The sequence below is a fragment of the Rhinolophus hipposideros genome (genome assembly GCF_964194185.1).
Source record: "Rhinolophus hipposideros genome assembly, chromosome: 10".
NCBI lineage: Eukaryota > Metazoa > Chordata > Mammalia > Chiroptera > Rhinolophidae > Rhinolophus > Rhinolophus hipposideros.
This window is the reverse complement of record NC_138056.1, coordinates 55976210-56000202: the sequence shown is the minus strand read 5'-3', so window position 1 is coordinate 56000202 and position 23993 is coordinate 55976210. Positions and strand designations below refer to the sequence as shown.

The 23993-nt window shown below is 35.1% G+C and overlaps 1 protein-coding gene across 14 annotated transcripts in view; it reads left to right on the top strand.

Annotated features, from left to right (window-relative positions):
• The window catches only part of DLG2 (discs large MAGUK scaffold protein 2), a 1856054-nt gene that overhangs the window by 1367622 nt on the left and 464439 nt on the right, over positions 1-23993 (top strand). For all 14 annotated transcript variants that reach the window (XM_081064693.1, XM_081064694.1, XM_081064709.1 and 11 more), the window contains 2 exons: positions 13618-13762; positions 16065-16203. In XM_081064693.1, the coding sequence (XP_080920819.1) occupies positions 13618-13762; positions 16065-16203 (284 nt within the window). The remainder of the gene's footprint in view (positions 1-13617; positions 13763-16064; positions 16204-23993) is intronic.

The following is a 23993-nucleotide window of genomic DNA, read 5'->3' as shown; positions in this document are numbered from 1 at the left end:
TTTTGAAAACAGAAATCTAAATTATCACCAATTTTCATAGACACACAAAACACAGAGATTATACGTTGTTCTTCCGATGTAATCCATCTCCTATTAGCCAGAGACTGCTAAAGCCAGACTGCTAGAGAGGAGGGCTTTTCATAACAAAGGGAATGATGCTATCTGGTTTACTGATATGTACTTTTCTATGTCTCTTGGTGGTCCTTTGTTCAACCAGTGTAGACACAATCCCTAATTTCCAATAATTCATAATCTGAGTTCTGACACATGTGTAGATGGTTCTTTTCCTCCTCTCCCCTCAGACAAAATTTCAGCTATTTTATTTGCCAGCTGCCCACATGCATCAGGAGCTCTGGAAATGATTGACACCAACACATGACCACCCTTTCTGAGCCATGGAGTTATATGATGAACAAAGGCAAAATAAGGCAATTATAAGCAGTAAAACACTTGGGATTACACTTAATAAAGCTGCTTCGTCTCCATTACTGTTTTATACCAAATCTACAGGGTAATAATCAAATAGTGAAAATTAATAGAAGATGGCACTCAAGTAAAATATCTAGTCATATGGCTGCCCTTATAAAATAGAGCCTCTAAAGTATGTCTGTAAAGAGCCACTGTTTCCAACGTTTTCATGAGTTGTTTGGGGAGGATCAGTCTATACGGTCTCAACAGATGCTAATTTCTAGGACATGTGCAAGTTTTGTAGGTTGAACCTCAAAGTACATTGTGCCCCCTTCCCTGCTCTGGACAGCTAGGTTTTAGTCCCACTAATCTATTTTCATAGCTATCAATGATCTTTGTGTGGAATTATTTGGGTAAGAACTTTATAATAGTCTTGATTACTAACATTTATCTGGCATTTACTATTTTCCATGTGCTTTGAAAGTGCTTTTCTGTAATGTAACATATATTTCTCACAATGGCCTATCCTGTGTAAGCAAAAGGAAACTAAGGAATAGAGAAATTTGGCCATGGTCATATAGTTAACAATGGAGAGAACTGGGTTTCAAATCCAGGCAATCTGGCTTTACATGCTTGTAACCACTAAGCATGGTCTTTGTTTGCATTTGTTTCCTAGAATTTGTCAGACCATTGTTTCCTTCCTTCCTTTGGTTATCCTTCAGTCATTCATTAATTCCTTTATTTAACAAGTAACATGTTGAGCACCTACCATGTCCCAGGCAATAGCCACTACTCAGGAAGGAACTCTATCAGTGGAAAATGTATGGGCAAACTGGATGGGCAAAAAATGTGGCATAATGATTTCAGTCAGAGTTACAACTATGAGATTTTGGCTTCTTTACTGCCTAAAGTCCCTACCATGTTATGTTCTCTTTTTAACCGTTTTATTGAGGTGTGGTTGACATGTCAGAAACTATACATATTGAATGTATACAACTCCGTGAGTTTGGGGATAAGTATACATCCACGAAGCCATTACCACCGTTAAAACCATAATATATACATCACCTCCCTAAGTTTCCTCCCATCCCTATTATTATTATTATTATTATTTGTGTGTATATGCTAATAACGCTTAACATGAGATCTACCCTCTTGGTAAATTTTAAGTATTTAATACAGTATCATTAAGAATAGGCACTATGTTGTATAACAGCGCTACCACATTTTCATTCTTAAGATATTTTGAATTATTTTTTGTTTGCTTACTCTTTTTTGTTTGTTTTTGGTTTTTTGAACTTTTGGGTTTTTTTTGTCTTTCATGTAAAAGTTGGGTCTTATGAAGTTATGTCTTCTAAACCAGAAAACTGTTTGGGGGTAAAGACCTAACAAGTTCATTTCAAGAATATAAACTTTATTGTTTATTGACTTAGTAATAAAATAAACTGAGCTATCCATCTTCTACGTACTGCTAAATTGAAATAAAGAGGACAGTTTCATTCTAAAGTAATGATTTAAAGAGAGTGACTGATTTGACCTTTGACTCATTCTGTAAGAGTTTGGTTGTAGGCAACTCTTCTGGTATTTCTTCAATATGTTAGGTGTTGTGTGCCAATTTCTTCAGGTTCTGTTTAAATTTCTAGTTTTATTTTCAAATTCTTTTATAAAAAACTCAAAGTCTAAATTTTGTCAAAGGATTTTTCAGGCATTATACTATTTTTTATTACCATTTCTTGATATTCATTATAAATATAATGGTTTCAAAAATAGCTGTGACATAATCCTTAACTGTTTTGAGTTTTAGAGCATAGTTTAAAAAAAAAAATGAACCTTCAACAATAATAGGTCTTTCCTCTCTTATGTAAGGAAAACATAATTAGTACTTCCAAGGCAACTGCAGGCTGAATTTGGAAATGAAAGAGATTCATTTTATAACATTCTAAAAGAAAAATGACCCTGGGGAAAAAAAAAAAAAGAAATAAAAAATATCATGGAAGCCACTCCAAAAGACTAATTTTCTTACATCACCTCAAAAATATTTATTAATGCCCTCCTGTTATTTCTTTCCACCTCCTCCTCCCTTGACTACCTTATTACATTCATGTCTTCTTTCTCTTCTTCCTTTTCTATTCTCCTCTCCCAAAGGAAGTACAAACAATTTAGATTCTGTGATTTACCACCTGTATGTATCACACTATATTTTTCTCTAAATAGCTATTCTTCTTTCTAAATCAGTTTGCACCATTCCCTTCTCTCATTTCTAAGGACAAATTCCCCCCATATATTCAAAGTTCTATAAGTAAACTGGTCTAAGATGAAATTTCTTTAGGCTAGATCACTAAACTTCAGGAAGTTTCCCATCATCTGCCCTGCAGTGACAGAATTTTTTTTTTCCGGAGTCTTATTAAAAACCCTTTCAAGTTTCTCAACTAAAATAAATACAATATTGGACACCACCTGAATCACACCACATACTATATGGGTACTATTTTTTTTCCCCTAAGTTTTTCTCATATCTCAGAATTGAAAAATTTCCATCTTAGATATAATCTTATTCCAACTCACATTTGATACATCAGAATCTCCCAGAAAAGTAGGAAGTAGTCGTTCACCGCTCACTAGAAAACTCTAAGGATGAGGACTTAATGTCTCTTCTAAGCTGTCCATTAGATAGTAACCATCATTAGCAATCTTTTCCTTAAAATCAAAATATATTTCTCTATATATTTCTTTCTTTATTCATAACTCTGTCCCTTGGAAAAGTGAATACTAATTCCTCTCCCACATTTGTTTGAAAAGTTATGCCCTACCTGTCTCCACTTGTCAGTCTTTTAAGATGTTTCACACATTTTCTCTCACTCTTACAGTAAATTTTACCATAATCCATTTATCTTATATAAATAGGTTACCCTTTTAACAAAACCATTTTTGATTTCTTAGAATGTTATTCCTCCATCTGACCTTTACATTTATTCTACTATAAGGACAAATTACCCTGCCTGTCACCTTTGGAATAGGCCTCTTAGTATTTCAAATAAGATGATTTTGTCAGAACTCTCTGATGTTTCATGGGTCACACAGATGTATAGCATATGTTCTTTTTATCAAAATAATAATTTAAAAATTTTTAAATAAATAATTTAAAAATTTTTTCCTGCTACTTGGAACTTATCATTCATTAGAATTTTGTTCTTTTTGTTGTCAAATGACAATGACATCTGACTTTTGTGGATGGTACCAGTAGCTTAATGTTGTAATTTCAAACTGAATAGGTTACCTTTTGGCCCTGAACTTCATGGGAGAGATAGTCAGAAGTTAATAGTATTGATCATTTTCAAATTCTTTTCTATATTTTTACACACTGGTTTTATAAAGCCCTACCAAGGAGATACATAGAGCCATATATTACAGAAATGTGATATTCTTCATCTTTTTCTATGACACCAGAAACTTTGAATCCAAGGTCATCTGATTGTCTTCTCTACAGGGATAACATATAAGGAGCTGTTAATTGTCAAAGCTCCTTGGGACTTTGTGATTTTAAACTTTTCAGTCTTAGTCTCTTTTTTTTTTTTCCATAGCCTTTGCTTGACATTTGGAAAAAAAGAAAAAAAACAAACCTGTCAGTGAGAGAATTTTTACATCTTTTACGGAGAATCAGTCTTTCCTCTGTAAAGACTTGTTTTTTTTTTTGGTTTGTTTGTTTTTCTTTTCTTAAAGGGAAGCAGTAGACAAGGAAAAAACACAGGCATTAGCAATCTTTTCCTTAAGATTTCATCAAAATATATTTCTCTATATGTTTCTTTATTCATAAAGAAAGAAATTATTGTTCAGATTTAGAATGGAAACAAAATGGACTCAGAGAGAGGATAACTGGATTCAAGTCCCAGGAAGCTAGCACTAACTCTACCTAATTGACCAAAGATGTCAATTCATGTACATCTTTGGTCTTCGTTTTGGCCTCTATATCATGGCAGCATTGCCTTAGATCAGTGTTTCCCAAGTGTATTTTAAAGTACGAGATTACTCACTGTGTCACATAAAAAGAATCTGTGGTCAAATAAGTTTGGGAAATACTGCAACCTGTATCTTATCTCTCCTACAGATTCTAATTAACTCTAGCATATTAAAGGGACTGTGAAGTCCTGCAGTCAAAGAAGTAATTTCACTTTGACTGATACTATAATTTTCAAACTATTTTATTGTGAAACCCTTTTCTTAAAGAAATGCCTCTAAAACACCAAGAACTGTTGTTCAATGGAGTATACTCTGGGATGTCCTATCTCTTATTGTTATTCCAAAATTAATATCCTATGGTCAGGACAGTAAATGGATTTAGGAAATCTGGAGACAATACAATTTTCTGAATATCAGTTGTGAAGACTTAAATTATTTTTTTGTTTTGGTAGATTTACAAAATTGCCTAGTTTTATCCAAATAGTAATAAGAAAATCATCTTGAAGACAATGCAAATATGTAGAAATTATCTGAATAATGAACAGGACTTTAAAATGCTTTCATTGATTAGACCCAGTTTAAATAAGAACCAGAAGCTGCCCTCTCTGTGCACATGGCTCTTTCCTACCACGAGCGCACTCGTTCAGCATAAAAAGAGCTCTCAGCTACAGCAGCATCGCACAGACTCTTCACTCCAACCTTTGAGAGATGAATAGGGCCATCATTACTATTATTCTTGTTTTCCAGAGAAGAAAATTGGAACTCAGAGATGACAAAAGAATTTCTAATAAAAGAATTTCTAATATTCTAATATAAATTGTGAAATTAGGTTCAGACCTAGATATCCGTGTCCTCAAACCACGTTTCTTTCACCAGTTTACTCAGCCTCTCTGCTTCTTTATCCTGGTTGCACATTTGAATCTCGCGGTAAGCTTTTGAACACTGCGGATCCCCAGGCCTCCATCAACCCTGAACCATCAAATCAGAATCTCTGGAGTAGGAGCCACGCTTCATTTTTCTTAATGTATTTGTTTAAGTTTTCCAAATGATTCTAATATGCAGCCAGGTTAAGAATCACGGCCCTACCTTTACCGGATCACCTCCTAGCCCACTCTGCTGCTGCTCCACTCCTTCTCCAGAGGTGACTTTGGTGGTGATGATCAGTAGTCAAGCTGACTCAGCATCGTTTAGCAATTTCAAGCTGAAAGGCATTTACAAATAGTTCACTCTTTAAATTCTGTTCGCTGCAGTTAGAGTCACTTTTGAAGCACCAGGGGAAAAAAAAATTAGGATAATTATTTCTTCCCTCTAATTTCTCTCAAGTGTCATAAAATTACAATGCAATGCTGTTGCAATGACATTTTATGGAAGAGTTAAAGCCTTCCACCATATCGTTGTTTTTTTACTGATAGGTGTGCTATTAAAGACTTTTAAAACCACTGCTCTGTCGTAGGCACCGATATATGAAAACTATGAGCAAGTTCTATAAACAGAGTCATTAAACTATATATAAGCAAGAAAAAAACAACAATATGTATACATTTCTCTACTTTAAATTGTATGCATACATCACTATGCTTATATATTATGCGCATTTTAAAACATACACAAAAATAGAAAATGAAAATCAATGCAATAAATATTAATACAAGTTCAAATATTTTTTCCTATACCCAGTGAGTTGCCCAGGGGTTTATATCATACTATCCATTTTGGTGACCATTGCAATAGAGGAAGCTGGAGTCAATCAACAAATCACTGTCACTTGCTCTCTTTCTCTCTCTCTCTATGGACTATAAGATTAAGAAATGCATCAATGATTAATAGAGGAGGAAGAAATTCACACTGTTGGAGCTTTGATCTTGTCCCTTTTAAGCTGATGTGACCTGGTACTCACATTCTGTACCAGCCTTTCATCCTTATATCCCATGCCTGACACAGAGTGAGTGTCCAATGATTGTGTGTTATTGGTTGAATGACCTTCATTCCTTATCGTTTCTCCTCTGACTCAACACACATGCGTCCTTCTCTCTGTAAAATAGGGAATTTTGATCATTTTTCCTTTGTTATGCCACATTGTTATTTTTTAACTTATTTAGCTTATTACTTAAACATTTATTAAGTGCCCACTATTTACAGTGTATCAGCCAGGGAAATGCAAAGATAAAAACAATCTATTCATTGCCCTTGAGAAGGTCAGTCACTTTGAGACACTGTGGGAGTAAGTGGTGTATAGGTTAGGGGGTGATCATTTTGAAAAATGAGCCTTAAACAGGAAGAAACTATGTCCAGTAGCAGGACCAGCAGAAATATTATATCTGATTATGATATTTAATTACTACTTATATACTGCTTTATATTATACAGTGTTGTTTTTCAGATTCATGGTATCATTTCTTTCTTGTAAACACAAGTAAATAAACAAATAAATCAGTAGTATTACCACGTTTTACATATAAGAAAATTAATGCTTAGTAAATATATTAGCAGATCAAAGTTCATAAATCTAGGAATGGAAACCAGATCTGATTCTACATTCAAAATTACTTCTATTATACCAAGTTGACTTCATTTCAGGAGATACCTAAATTTAAAATATGGCTAATTATTTCTAATAAATTTAAGTCAATTCACTGGGCATGAAAAATCAATTTCTTTCTTTCTCATTCCAATTTTCCATCACTTGTGAGATCTTGCTGTGTGTGTTTCATAACGAAGCCACTGGTCTTAGTTTCTGTTCTTCCTTATTTACACTTTTTTGTTGTTCATTTAAAAAATAGAGTTAATTCGTTTTTAACAATAACTAATACATGCTCATTGCTGAAAAGAAAAATAAGAAAATATACATTATCCAAAGATAACTATTATTAGTGTTTCCTATTTATTCATAGTCATTATTTTTATTTTTTTAACTTTTGATTAGTTTCAGGTGTACAAAACAACATAATAATTAGACATTTACACCCCTCACAAAGTGATCACCCCCCCCAAGTCTACTACCCCTCTGACATCGTATATAGCTGTTACAATACCACTGACTCTATTCCCTATGCTGTATTTATATGCCATGACTATGTATGTCATGAAATATCTATATATTTAATTATAGTTGACATTCAATATTATTCTACTTCAGCTTCAGGTGTACAGCGCATTGGTCAGGCATCTACACAGTCGATGAAGTGATCCCCTGATAAGTCCAGTGCCCATCTGGCACCCTACATGATCTTTACAACATTATTGATTATATTCCCCATACTGTATTTCATACCACCATGACTATTTTGTGACTACCAATTTGTACTTTCTAATCCCTTCACCTTCTCCCTATTCCCACCCCGCTCCCATCTACCAACCATCAGTTTTTTCTCTGTACCTCTGAGTCTGTTTCTGTTTTGTTTGTTCATTTATTCTGTTCTTTATATTCCACGTATAAGTGAGAATGGTATTTGTCTATTTCAGTCTGACTAGTCTGACTCACTTCACTTACCATAATATTCTCTAGGTCTATCTATCCATGTTGTTACAAATGGTAAGATTTCATTCCTTTTTTCATGGCTGAGTAATAACCTATTGTATAAATGTACCACAGTTTCTTTATCCATTCATGTATCGATGGGCACTTTGGTTATTTACATATTTTGGCTATTGTGAATAGTGCTGCAGTAAACATAGGGGTGCATTTTTTTTTTTTCAAATTAGTGTTTTGGATTTCTTTGGATAAATACCTAGGAGTGGAATTGCTGGATCATAGGGTAGTTCTGGTTTTTTGTGGGGTTTCTTTAGGTATCTCCAGACTATTTTCCATAATGGCTGCACTAATTTGCAATCCCACCAACAGTGCACAAGGGTTCCCTTTTCTCCACATCCTCACCAACACTTATTGTTTGTTGATTTATTGATGATAGTCATTCTGACAGAAGTGAGATGGTTTCTCATTGTGGTTTTTATTTGCATTTCTCTGATGATTAGTGACATTGAGCATCTTTTCATATGCCTATCAGCCATTTGTATGTCCTCTTTAGAGAACATGTCCTCTGCCCATTTTCTAATTGGGTTGTTTGGTTTTTTTGGTGTTGAGTTGAATGAGCTTTTTATAATTTTTGGATAGTTTTAAAATAAATTTTATTAAAACAATTTCAATGTGCTGCAGAGATTTTAATCTTTGGTTTATGCATATTTATTTTCATATCATTGATATTGCTATATTAGATTGGTCCCCTTTTTAACCCATCTTAAAATCTAGTGATTGACTTTGTATCCTTTTTAAAAAGTTAACTTTGGAGTTTGTTTTTGTTGTTGTTGTTGTGTTTAACAGTGTTCTAGAGTCTCACTTTTTTTGCAGTATGTCTTAGGTAACTTTTATGTGCCCTGTCATCTCCCAGTTTGTCCCACCACGTGGGTATTCCTGAATAAATTGGAAAGGTCAGTGTCTCACCATCAGAACATTACCGCTTCTTCTCTCTCATGCTCCCACACCTCCCATCTTTGTACCAGCACTTATATATTTGCTTACACTCATTTGAAGTTCCACCACATTTACCGTTTCCTTCTTGCAAATCTCCTGCCACCTCTTTCTTCAACTGGTCTGCACTCTTTTATCTATATCATGCTCCAATTCAGCACTCCCCTTTTGAGAAAATGAGTCATCTCACCTCCAACCTCTGTTTCTTGGCCTCAGTCTTCTGTCCTATTGCAAACATACAGCCAGGCTGCACATATTCCCCCCCTCTGTAGCATACCCATACCCCACAGAAATACTTCATTCAAATGCACGTGATTTTTTTTTTTTCTGAAACCAGGCCAGTTACTCAGTGTTCACCATTATGGGCAGATACTTGATGCAAAAGGAAAAAAAAAAGAAAAAGAAAAATGACAATGAAAAACAATGACAAGAGAAACTAACCAATCAGTATAATATCTCTTCTCTCTGTGTACAATCAGCTCCAGCTGTAGGCCCTTTATCTTGAGAGTTCATAGGATAATGCACACACATAATTAACCCAAATAAACCCACTTTCGTGAAAAACATTTTGAAGACTTCAGCACAAAAGAGCACTTTTTGGTCCAGATCCTGTACTATTCTGAATTTTTAAAAAGACCACACAGAAGCCTCATCAACAGTACCCTAATTAAACTAATCAGTTCACAGATGTTTACAGGAAAATGCTCAGCGAAAAATTTCACCAAGAATTTCTGTTTCCTGGGAAGAGAGATGGATGATGATAATAGTAATAGTAATAAGAGCTAAGATTAATAAGTAGTTTAATGTGCCTGCCACTTTACATAGATCAATACATTTAAATCAATAACCCTTTGACACAGTTATATTACCATACCTATTTGACAGATGTCAAAACTGAGGCTAAGAAGGTTAAGTTCCCCAAGGTCACACAGCTAGGATGTACCAGGAGCAGGACTCAGATCATGCTCTGCATGACACATGAGCATGTGCTTTTAATGACTACATCCTGTTCCAATCTTATACCACTTGTTCCATGACTAAAACTTGTGGAAAATTTCCAACACTTCCTAGTCACCAAATAAAAACAAACTGAACTACCACTATTTTAAACTACCATCATTCCCCCCAATATCCTCTCTTTCCCCACTCGTTACCTCTACTCTTTCCTCAACCTCTGCTTTCTGGTCTAAAGATTTTCTTGTGGTCTAAGAGTCTGTTGTCAAAGTCATTCTCCAAAAACAAGCTTGAAGGTAACATTTTCTAGATTGTTTCACTGCTCATCTTGGAAATAGTAAGAGTGCAGTTTAATGAGCCCTGGCCACATCTCTCTTTCACTGATAATCTAATGAGCTATGTGCTTTCTGTACCCTGGGGAGAGTTACATGTTACAATGAATCCTTGTCAGAAACATCTTCTGTGCCACTTGTAATCTAATCCAGTTGGTTTCTAGCCTTTGGGGTCTTTGTTGCTTGACTTGTCATATCCCAGCACATTCCCTGTTTTGCTTCTGTGTGTTCCCCCTTACCCCCCACCCAATACATGTGTTTCTGGAGCCCATGGTCACAATATTCAGAGTCACCTTAGGCAATCTTTTTAGAGAAAATACCCACTGCCATACACATTTTAGACCTTTGTATAGGAGCATTTATAAACATTCATTACCTAGGTACAAGTGGCACTGCCCTGAAATAAGTGATTAATCAAATACATAAAAAGGTTTTGAAGAGACAGCTATATCAAGCTATGTTCCATTTTACTTATTTATTTTTTAACTATGTCAATGTATTTGTATGATACAATATACTGTCACCACTGGATTAAGCAAGAAGTGGAATGACTAATCAGGCTTATATAACACTTTGGAATTTATGTTACTTCTATATGTAAACTTGGAAGGAGACTCTATTCTCTTAAAGGGAGAAAGAATAAATGATGTAAGCCTTGGGTTTCAGTGAAGCAACACCCAAGGGCAGTGTCATTTTCATCTTTTTTTTGAGGGTTGTGATGCAACTGATGACTTTGCAATTTGGAGGCTGTGTGACCACTTTTTTGCACACTGACTTCTTTATACATCAGTTTTTCTCATCTGGGATGAGCCCACATATTAATGTTTGCCTCGTGAAGCTATAACCAGGATCAGTTATGTGATTTATGTCAAAATATATACATAATACCCCCAAAACACATAACATCTAGATGTTAAATAAATGTCAGCTCTTATTACTATTGCTGTTGTTTTTCTTATTCTCCGTCTCTTACAAAAGAGCTACCATCATCAACTGTGTTTCCCATACTGGTACTCCCTCTGCATTCTCATGCATTGCTCTCATGCACTCTGCCATGCACTGCTGCATGGGTCTATACTTTCAATTCATTCTATAAATGTGTCCTTAGAATGCATTGCAATGTGAGTTTCAGAAGGGCCAGGACCTTGTCTATTTGGAAGAAGCAATATAGATGAGTGATGAAAAGCATTGTCCCGGGAGCCAGACTGCCTGGCTTTAATTCTAACTCTGCCACTTATTAAATCAAAGACAAGTTTCTTAACCTCTTGGAGACATGCTTTTTTCACCTGTCAAGTGAAGGTAATTATAATAGCTACCTCACAGGTTGTTGTGAAGCTTGATTGTGTTGAAACATGTAAAGTGATTTAGAATAGTGTGTAATAGTGTGTGATAGGATGTATTGCACATTTAGAATGATGTGTAATAGGGACTATGTAAGTGTCTGCTATGATTATGCTTGCCATTCTTATCATTTATCACTGTCTCTCTAATACATAGAACAGTGACTGACATATAATAGGTATGCAACAAACATTTGATCAATGAGTGAACAAGTGCTAGACACTGACAGAAAAAAAGAATTTAAGACAATGTCACTTGTCTAGAAAAGCACCATAGAAATTGGTGCAGAGGCTTACAGCTTAACAGAGGGTTCACAGTCAGTATTTATATATATATCAGTCAGGTTCAAGTGCCTTCAGTTGTAGGGTTCCTAACTCGGGCTACACCCCCAAGGGTTAGCTGGCACATGGGATTTACATAACAACATGAGGCCAAAAAAATAAAAGTGAAAAAAGACAATGTTGCAAGGCATTGTATTATTAAAGTGCTAAATAGGTACTACCAAGAATATGCAGGGATCCAATCTAATGCTCTTGGCACATTTATTTTAATTCTACATCATTTCAGCAGAAACTAACTATGGAATCACTCTATGAAAAAAAAAAAGTAGCCAAATAAGGATGACCTAGGTATTTAAAATACTGCCTGAATATTCTAAAACCATTTAAGAGAAGTGCTGCTGAGATCCATGCAATGCCACTGCCATGAGATAATCGCCCTTGTGTCACAGACTTTACTGTCCGATAAAGAAAGAGGAATTATGCTAAGTGAAGTAAGTCTGACAGAGAAAGGCAAATACCATATGATTTCACTTATATGTGGAATCTAAAATACGGAATAAACAAACAAACAAAAGAGAGACAAGCTCACAGTTACCAGAACAAAATGATGGTTATCAGATGGAAGGGGGATTTCGGGGTGAATGAGTGAAAAAGATAAAGGGATTAAGAAGTACAAATGGTAGTTACAAAATAGTCACAGGATGTAAAGTACAGCACAGGGATCTAGTCAGTAATATTGTAATAACTATGTCTGGTGTTAGATGGGTACTAGACTTATCAGGGGGATCACTTTGCAAGTTATGTAAATGTCTAACCATTATTCTGTACACCCCTGAAACTAATATAATATTGAATGTCAAGTGTAATTGAAAAAAAAAATTTAATCGTTTACTCAAATAAAAAGAGAAGTTGCTGTTAAAGTCTATGACAATAGGCTTACCCTTGAATGTGCTTACGTACAAAGGCCTGTGTTCCAACATCATCACTCCTTCCTTAGAAAACAGACTCAGGTTAAATGACATTTTGATGGGAACAATTCCTAAAGTGAAAAAAGCCAAGTTTGGTGAAGCTGTAGGAAAATGGGAGCTCTCATATAGTTGTGGTTTAAGAGTAAACTTGTTTGTATTTCCAGAAAGCATGTTGGGAATAGATATCAAAAGGGTCATAGTATTCATATAATTTGGTCAAGCAATTCCACTTGTATGATTTATCCTGCAGAAATCATCAAAGCCATGGACAAATATAGAAAAAAAGGCTTACTGCAACATTATTTACAGTAGGAAATAGTTAGAAGCAAACTAAACACGCTTCAATAAGAGATTTGTTAAATCATTATGTTATACCCAGGCAGCACATTGCTCAGTAGAAAACAAAAGTCATGTTGAAGTACATTCAAGATGTGGATGAATGGTCACTCTAGATTTCAAAAGCATATTGAAAAACAATGTGTAAAATATAGTCACAATTGTTTAAAGAAATATATCCGAACAAGGAGATTATGGATGGTTTTTATTTTTTTTTCAGTTCAATGAATATGTATTAGTTTTGTAATCACAAAAAATATAGCATAATAAGAAAGACATTTGACCCCTCTTTTTCCTCTTTCCACAAATATTGCTTTGTTTGCCATTATAATATATTGCTCCCTCATAGAAAAAGGCAGAAGCAACCTTGTTTTTTTAGCATCAACAACTGTACCTTATCTGCTTTGGTTAATGCCATTAATCCTTCTGTTCCGTCAAAGTATGATATAGGTGCTGAACTGTCATCCTTGCAATTTAATCTTTAAATAAGGTCATAATTCTATAAATCTTCTTGCTGGGTATTTCTCTTCACCTGTGTAGATCGGACTCTAATATTGATTTTTTCCCCCCATAAGGTAAACAACTACAGTTTAGAAGAAGTAACACATGAAGAGGCGGTAGCAATATTGAAGAACACGTCAGATGTAGTTTATCTAAAAGTTGGCAAACCCACCACCATTTATATGACTGATCCTTATGGCCCACCTGATATTACTCACTGTAAGTACCGCACACAGTGTCATCTTTGCACATCATGCCAGGTTTGCAAAATTTGAATTCTACAAAACTTGGCAAAGTCCTATGCTTGCACCTTCACATTTGTTAAGCCTGTGGAAATACTTCACAGGGATCCTGTGCTTTACTCCTTGGTTGCCTTACAGGGCGTCACCTACTGTTTGGGGAGACACCCTGAGGAGTTGGCAGGTCCACAGTTATGGAGAAGCTTAACTGTGGATAAGCCTGTGGATATGCCTTGGATATGTTGTGGATAGTGTGGTTACAGTAGATTAGGGGCAACACATTTTTAAAGGCTATTTCTTAAGCCCCTAAAGCATGATAGCTCTCATGCCATAATGTTCTCTCTTCCTAGTTCAAATCTATGTAGTAGCAGAGTAGAAAAGAGAGGTTGGCAAAATAGACCCAAGATAGCATTCTGCCTCTTCCTCGGGGAGAAAATCTTGCAGTTGAATGGTGAAATTATGATCCTTAATCACCATCATTAAAGTTCTTAACCTTTAGCTGAATTTATGTTGGTAGGAAAGCCAGAGAAAAGTGTCAGTCATTGTGGCAGTAGAGATGGGTTAGGGGTGGGGGTTGCTAGGATAAAAACTAAATGAGATGCTGTGCTGTTACATATGCCCCCATGTATTCTCCTTTTCTTAGTAGGTCAACAAGAACCTTATCTAAGGTTCTGTCTTTGCAGACTAGATTTAGAAGCAAATCATTTTTTTGCTGTGAGTTTAAGGGACAGTTTTGTTGACATCAGTAAGTTTGTTAGTTCTGAAATTTTGAGGTTGGAAACTCAGAATGGCTTCAGGACCTGCCATTAATTAGCACTAGAGTCTTAAGCAAGTCATTTAACTTCTCTTAGATTTAGATGTTCCTCTTGAGAGAAATTTAAAGGTTGAATAATTTGTTACCTGCTCATTATGTTAGCTATTGCTTTTCTTAATGATGATTCTAAAATGATTTCCTGCAAAGTATGTCTTTTTTTTCAAGCAGGCCATAAGGTGAGGTATCACCCTTACCTTAGGATATGAGTTTGAACTTTCAAAGTTTTTCAAACTGGATGAATTTAGAAAGATCAGCCTGAGACTCTGAGAGCCACTTCATGAAGGGCATATAAGGTGAAAGTCAAAGAGAAAAAAGGGAGAAAACAAAACTTGCTTTCAATTTAAGAAATATGTATTGACTAACTTCAATACATATGAAGACATATTCTTCAAGATATATGTCTTTCATATGTGCACGACACCTTGAAATGTAATAGGTCGGTTACAGAGGAGATACAATCATAGCCTTCATTGGAAGGAAGACTAATTCAGATATATAAATGGCAGCAATATGTGGCAAAATAAGACAGATGTATATGCCAGGAGGAGGGTAAAAATAAATGTCCTTTGGACACTCAAAGGAAGGAGGTATCATCTCTCTTTAGAAGATAAAAACAAATAAATTTTATGCAGAAGGTGGCATTTGAATTTTATCATGAAGACTGTGCGAGATTCCAATATCAGAAATGGGATAGGAGACAAAAATTGTAGTAGTTGGTACAGTGGAACAAAGGTAAAGATGTTGGCAAGAACAGGCTTTGTTTGAAGCCCATAGGACATGTGTAAGGGGGATTTGAAATGGATGAATCTTGAAAGAATGGTGAAAGGGAAAGCTGATATTTAGTACAATAGTGGCGATGGAGAACATTTAAGCAAAAGGACCACAGGATCAGAGCTGGACTTCTCAATGTATAAAATAGGTGGGGTAGGGCAGGAGACCCAGTTAGGAGGTGTTTTCAGTTGCTCCAAAGGGAGATGAGGTAGGGTAGAAGAATAGAAAAGAAAGGCCAGAGTTCTTAGCCTTTCTAGGATGACAGTACAGCATATTTTGGGATTAAAGTCTTATACGAGAACTTGTTCCTAGGAACCTTATGCTCTTGATGGTTGGATATTAAGTATGTGAAAAGAACGTGAGCTCTGCAATTAGAAAGTTAACATTTTTATTTTAATAGAAAATTAATCATCATTCTAAAAAAGTGTGTGCTGAGTCTCTCCTCCAATTCCTCTCTTCACCTAGTTATACTAACAGGGCTCACAGATAGAACTATTATCACACTCTCCAGTCCTGAAGGTCACTCCGTGCCTAGACATATTGAAGGCAAACAAACAGCAACTACCCCCTCCTGGAGGACAAGAAAATCCTGAGCATGTAGCAAAGCCTTTCTATTTTTAACAGAACTGTAGCATGACACATTGAAGCACCCACATAACAGATTTCTTTTCTTCTCTCTTCTTTTTTCACCCCTTAGCTTATTCTCCACCAATGGAAAACCATCTACTTTCTGGCAACAATGGCACTTTAGAATATAAAACCTCCCTGCCGCCCATCTCTCCAGGAAGGTACTCACCAATTCCAAAGCACATGCTTGTTGAAGATGATTACACCAGGTCAGATATTCTTGTTGGTTACTTGGGTTTGTGATCATGGCCAGGAAGAAATTGCATTGGTCTAAGGTGTCAGCTGTTGCTTTGAGGCTGAGACTTCTGAGCGCCTTTTAAACTTTTGTATTACAGTCTTGCTTCCAGTGGAAATTTGAAAATACATGGAAATATGTCTCATTGTTCTCTGTTAGGAAGCAGAATCACAGATTCTTTGTGGAGAAATAGTAATATTGTGTTTCCCCGAAAATAAGACCTGGCCGGACCATCAGCCCTAATGCGTCTTTTGGAGCAAAAATTAATATAAGATCCGGTCTTATATAATATAAGACCGGATCTTATATAAGACTGAGTCTAATATAATATAATAATACAATACAATACGATACGATACGATACAATACAATACAATACAATACAATACAATACAATACAATACAATATAATATAATATAATATAATATATAATACCGGGTCTTATATTAATTTTTGCTCCAAAAGACGCATTAAAGCTGATGGTCCAGCTAAGTCTTATTTTCGGGGAAACATGGTATATACTTATCCATCACTTTGCAATTTTTAAACTTTCAATATTTGATCCTATTTGAGCTTTATAGCTGTACTGTAATATTATTACTGGAGGGGAGAAGGTGGTGCTGAGATTCAAAAAGAAAGAATTAACATACCAATATTATATATCTGGTGAGTGATAGAGTCAGGACTAAAACTCTTGTCTTTTGTCTCTAAATTCCAGTTCTTGCCACCAATAGCCACCCACAATTTGGTGGAATTGGGGAGTCAATCAACCCTCCCTGTAGTGCAATTACTACAATGCAAAAGAAAGGAATGAAATTAAGTACAAATGGTTTGAATTTAATATGTCCCATTAATCCCAAAAGGGAACAGGGCAGGAGTTTAGGACAGAGCACAGAATGACTGCTAATCCCACAAAGTAAAACCACACATTTAGCCAGCACACCTCTGAAAAAGTCAAGTCTGACAGTTCACAGAGATCAAGTTAGTTTACTTAATCATCACTATTAAGGATTCAATAAATATTGGATAATTAATAAATTAATGAATGAATAGATGGATCAATAATAATGTACGTTTTTTCTGTTTTATCTTTAAATTTTTTCCCGCGACGTAATATGTGCTCCTTGCATTTTGTGAAATAATGCAAAGATATTGAAGAAATAAAACTCTCCCCCAAACTCTCTCCAAGGCACCAGTCTTGAGGTTCCCAATGTGACATTTTGGCATGAGCTTTTCATCCTTTCTCCATGTTCACACAAACCTGTACAAATGCATATTCAAATATAAGTGGGGCTCAATATTGTTTTTACAAGGTAAATTTGCATTTTACACATTACTGTGAACTTGCTTTTCTCAGTAAACAATACTTTTACCTAAAATGAGATTATATATAGAGATGCACACTTTTTTTTAATGTGTTTGTGTGTAAAAATACTAGAGATGAACCCTTTTGATTTTATATCTTGACTGTCTAATGAAGTTATTTGTCAGCCTTTAAAAAATTAGAGGAGACTTCCATCCGTTTAACAAATTTCCTCACTGGTACCCATGCGTGCTTTGGTCTTTTCATTCCTTTGCTATTTCTTTTTAAATGATTAAGCATTTTCCATTTATCTTGCAATTTCAGGTTTGCTGAAGTAGCTTGTTACATCTTTAGCCAATGAACGGGATGTTGAGATGCTAGAAATGTGCATCTGTGGAGAAATCAAATACAAACTTATCCCTGTGCTGAAACATCTAATCGCTGTATTCTTAATTGAAATTAGGGCGATGGCTGCAGCAAAGAAATCTTCATGGCTCTCTAAAAAATTGTGTAAATATAGGCATCTCTATTCTCCTGAGCAGTAATCTATTTGCTTTTATCCTGTTTCTAATATTTAGTATGATTTGAATCCAAAAATATTTTATCTTACTAGACCCCATAGTGAATTAACATTTATTAAATCCCCTTCGTAATCCACATCCTTTGCTAACTATTTTATGTCCTCTATCCATTTAATTCTCCCAAAAACACAGAAAGAAGGGCTTTCATCCACATTTTAGAGATGTAGAAATTGAAGCTCAGCGATGTTAAGGAACTTCCGTATGGTCACACAGCTTTCAAGTAGAAAAACTGGGTGCCTAGCCAGCTTTAAAATCCTGGTTTGGAAGAAACATTTAACTTTCTCATTTTAAAAATGAATAACAACTCTCATAAAACTGTGCTTATTGTAGAAATATGTGGCTAGAAAAGGACCCAAGAGTTTTGGTAAGTTCTAAAGATAACTATATTAGGGTTAAGACCTACTTCTACCATGGGCTGTGTGATGCTGGGCAAATCATTTAACCATTGCAAGCCTTAGTTTCTTTATCTGTGTAATGGGAATAGTAATCGCATCTACTTCAGGTTGTTGTGATGATTAAATGAGATAATGCATGCAAACAACTTATAACAGTGCCTAACACATAAGGAATATTAATGTCACCTATTTACTATAGCTTTACTTGTTATAGTTCTTAATCCACCTAAGATGTCACATGGAATATTTTAAATGGTGTCCCAGGAAGAGAGTCCATTTCTTCTTACAGAGATACGCCTCAGTATCTTACTTCTTGCCCCACCTCCTCCCTTATTCTAGAACAGGATAATCTCACTTATAACTGCATGATATCTTCTAAATGGCTGATGCCTGGCAAATTTGTAAAGTAAATTAGGTATATCAGTTCACACACACACACACACACACACACACACACCCCTTTTCCACTCTCTCACCACTGCTGTGTCCTCTCACAAGTGCTTTGTGCTGCAGCTGTTTTCTCAGATATTTGCTCAGAGGCAAATTTGCTGCCTCATTCATAAATATTTATTGATACTTCCTACTAGACAGTGTGCAGTCACCAGGAATGTGAAACTGAATGAGAAAAAAAAAATCTCTAAGTACGATCAAATTAGAAGAAAAATATATTTAAACCAGTGGATCCCCAAGGCCTGTTCTCATGCAGACCCCCCTCCATGAAGTTTTCCATAAAGCCTAATCTATCATTATTATTTTTTTATCCTCAGATTTTAGGCTTTGGTGTCAAATGCCATTTCTTTTGCAGTGGTCAATGGCAGGTTCTTATTTTATTATATCCTTATTTAAAAACATTAAAAATTGACAACTTTTCATCAGTCCTCACGTTTAAATGTAAACGGTCTATAAAACCCCAACATAGGGGAACTACTAACAAACAAACATTAGATCAGTCTATGACGTCCTCTCATGTAGCCCTAGCAGAGTTCCCCGGTACCACAGGAGGTGCTTAGCAAAGATTTATAAGTGAATATGAGCTTAACATGAATGTCACAGGAACAGCCTATGTCATCAGAGAAAGTATTTGTTTTCTTTTCTTCTTCTTTTTTTAATTAGTTTATTGGGGTGACAATTGTTAGCAAAGTTACATAGGTTTCAGGTGTACAATTCTGTAATACATTATCTATATACCACAGAGTGTGTTCACCACCCAGATTCAGTATTCTTTCTATCAACATATAGTTGATCCCTTTTACCCTCATCTGGAGTTTGAGCTCAAAAAAATGTGTAGGCATTCATCAGAGAGTCAAAAGATCCGAAAGGGCATTTGTGGTAGAGGATAGCACTCGCATACTCAAGAATATGAAATAGAATAAAATGAATGGTCCTATTAATATTACAGTTTGAAATGTAAGGCTTAGAAAGAAAACTGGTACCTACCTTTAAATTATCTTTATATTCCTATCCCTTCTCTCCTGTGCAAACTAGTTGTAAGATTACATATACATAGAGTAGTTAAAACACAAACATTACTACTATATACTACAAACACTGAGTGCTTTAATGTATATTATTGCTGCTGTATTATATATACGATATTTTTAGTCTTAATTCTTACAGATAACGAAAGTGAGTTTAAGTAATTCCTTCATATCGTACAGCAAACAAATAGCAGAATCAAAATTTGAATTCCAGTCAGTCTGTCTTCAAAGGACTCATCCCCAAACCTTTATCTCATGCAGTCTCTTTCCATAGAGAAATAGATTAAAAGGACTGGACTTATACCCAGAAACTGAGTTCTAATTCTGATCCTACCACTTACTACCTAGATGACCCTGAACAAGTTGTTTAATCTCTCAAAATATTAATTTTCTCATTTACAAATTTGAGGTACATGGTCTTCTAATCTCATGGAATTGTGAAGTTTCTATGTGATAATATATGTGAAAGTTGTCATTGTTAGATAGCCGTATAAAATTATTATTTAATATTGAAATTGCTAAAGTAGTAGTAGCTCATATTTAAGATCTATATTTTTTTATTTTCCTATAAATCAAGGCAATTAATTTCTAATGATTGGACGTAAGCTGATGGGGAAACATTTCAGTGAAAATGGGAATCTTCAATCTGTAAAATCATATTAAATTATCAGCCTTTGATTCCATATGCTCATAATATCTTATTTTGTTGCAAGAAACATTTCTCTATTTTCCTGATTCATATTCACTTTCGTTGGGAAATATAAGGATTTTTAAAAGAATTTTGATTATTAGCTAGAATTTTTTAAAAATCTATTCTTACTATTAAAGGAAATGTATACCTGAGTAAACTAGGAAATTTTGTTTTTCCATTGATTTAAAGAAAGGGAACATAAACAAAAAGCCCTTGGGAAAAATTTTCTTAATAGAAAGCCTATTGAGTCCCCTGTAAATCAAAATTATTGTGATATAAATACTCTGGTCTTCGATTTTTGGAAAAGAAAGCAATTATAATGGGGCTGAGATGTTTTCTTGGCACAAAAAATTATAGACTATCATAGTTGGAAGGGACATAAATGAATATAGAATCTAATCTTCCTCCATTTAGTGGGTAAGGAACCCAAGGCTCATCATGATTTGTTAGCTTTCTCTACGTCACATAACGTGTAGATGTACAATCATATTTAGAACCCAGATTTTCAGACTCCCAATCCAGTATTCTTTCTATTCCTCTAAAGTGATGTTCACTTTTTGTTTGATTTTTGGGTGGAATAAGAAGCTCACAATTACAAAAAGAAACTACAATCAGTCAATAATCATCAATGAGCAGTGCCCACTTTGTATATTACCTATAGCTATGGATTCCACCTCTACTGGGTCAAGTCTTCCCTGGTCATTCTCAAGACATGCAACCACACACTCTCACCATTTGCTAAATATTCACAAGATATACAAACAAATCATCGGCACTAAAATGACACCAAGAAAAAACAGTGGGGATGCAAAGTAAAACTTATCTTTCAAGATATGGGAACAATTTCCAAGTTATGAGTATGATAAATATCATTATGAAAGCCAAAGACCTAAGCTGTATCTATGAGTGATATGTTTCCCAATGAAGGAAACCAAGTTCACCTGGCCCTGAACTGAGAATATCCAGGTATCTTTCTGACTGGCTCTATACAATGTCCCCTCACATACTTTGGTTAATCAAAAAGCAAAAACTAAATAAAGTCTCAAGAAAGATTTCTTGTCTCTGGAAACTTCTGAGGACCATCCAAATTGTGACTCTGATATTTACCAGTTTGACTCCCTTATTTACCAAATAGATATGAACCCATTAGACTAATCTGTCTCCATTCTCTTCTCCCCAAATTATAGAACACTAGCTTACTGGATATACTATATAGAATGTATTCCAGTTGTTTTTCCTCTTTCTTTCATTCATTTACTCTTTAATGAATATTCAGTTTCTATCATGTGCCAAGCACAGTTAATAATAAGTCACAAAGCTATAATGGTGAACAAACCAGATAAGGTTCTTGTCCTCGTGCAGTTTACATTCTAGTATATTGAATAACAGCTGTATGGGTAAATGAGGTAAGTTCAGATAGTGATAAATGCTTTAAAAAAATATATAAGGATAACACGATAGACAGTGATTGGGGAAGAGAACAATATTAAATAGAATAACCAGGGAATGCTTCTTTGGGGAGAAAGCACATGAACTGAGACATAGAAATAAAAAGGAAAAAAAAAGTAGTGATATAAAGATCAGAGAAAGAGCATTCCAGGAAGAGAAAATAGAAAGACCAAAATCACTGAGGTAGGAATAAGTTTAGCATGTTCCCAAAATATAAGGAAGTCCAATGTGGCTGGAAAGAAATGAGCTAATAGGAGCATGACAGAAAATTAAGTTGGAGAAGTCAGGAGCCAGACAACATAAGACTTTGGAGGTAATGATGAAAAAGTGTAGGTTTAACTTAAAATGCATTGAGAATCTATTAAACAGTACTAACCAGTAGACTGAAATGATCTGATTTATGTTTAAAAACAAAAAACCTCTGACTCCTGTATGGAGTAGAGGGAACATTGAAGAAAGAGGAAAAATTATGGCAGCTGGAGGAGACTGCAGAAGAAGCAGCAGTGGAAAAGAAAACGAATGGAGGAATCTGAACTACACTTTAGAGCTTTATTCACCAGCTAATAGTCTATTAGGTTGGTGCAAAAGTAATTGCAGTTTAAAAGGTTAAAAATAATTGCAAAAACTGCAATTATTTTTGAACCAACCTGTATAAGCGTATCAGGCCTGCTTCAGTCAGGCTTATTTACTATTGACCATTTATACACTTTTATCACCCACAGAATAATCATTCAGGAACAAAATAAGTGTCATGGTTATTGATTTTTTTTTCCCCTTGGTGTTTAACTTTGTAGATCAGATTAGTTAGAGGCTAAACCACCCACTGTTTCTCAAATGTTTCTACCACATACAGGCCTTGAAAAATCAACTTGTTCTCCTTGGGATCTGGAGTAGAACGTGAAATTTCTGTCTAAGCAGGAAACACAAAATCTTGTTATTTTTTCATAAAAGCTTGGGAAATAGCCTTATTTGCTTTGATATGAAAACACTTTAATAACAAATTAACTTATTTTTAACCAAAATCTTATAATGGACACACCAGATAGGATTTTTCTGGGGATTCTCAGTCCCTGTCAAATACACACAAGGTGTGTGTGAGTGCCCACGTTTGAGGAACACTGAACTAAATTACCTAAATTTGTCAGTTATTATTTCTGTGTAATAGAAACAGCCTCTTAATAACGGTTCAAGGTGTAGGTCACCATTAGGGACAGGCTCTCAAAGGATGTTCCATCAGATTAAAGTGTGGGCAGGTGCTAGACTCTCTTCTTTTTAACTTATGTTTAATGACTTGAAACCATTTCTAGATGAACTGCATGCTCTTTCTGATACAGGAAAGATATGTTTTCTTATACACCTTTAACCAAGTAGAAAAGAACTTGGGTAAGCCCTACACAGTTAAGGAATCCAGCTCTAGAATTAGGATCACTAGAGCACTGAATAGGTATGTGGGCCCTCGAGCCACCCTGCTCAGGAGCCCATCTTAATCACTTCCTCACTGTGTGTGACCTTGGGTATGCAACGTCACTGCGCTTTGCCTCAGTTTTCTCATTTATAAAAGGAGCAGAACAATACTTTCCACCTCATAGGTTTATTGTGACTATAAACTGAGTTAATACATGTGAAGGGCTTGGGAAAAAGTAAGTACCTAATAAATGTTAGCCATTATTACTATTATTTAAATCAAGAATTTAGGATGAACTACTCCACAAATAAAGTCATTTTTTGGTAAATATCCTCTATGGAATGGAAATGTAGCCAACAATATTATGTAGCTGCTCAAAAGTAATCTTCAGTACATATACATTTTTTTCAATGTATTTATCTTACAGGGCACATTAGAACATTTTATTACAGAAAGCCATT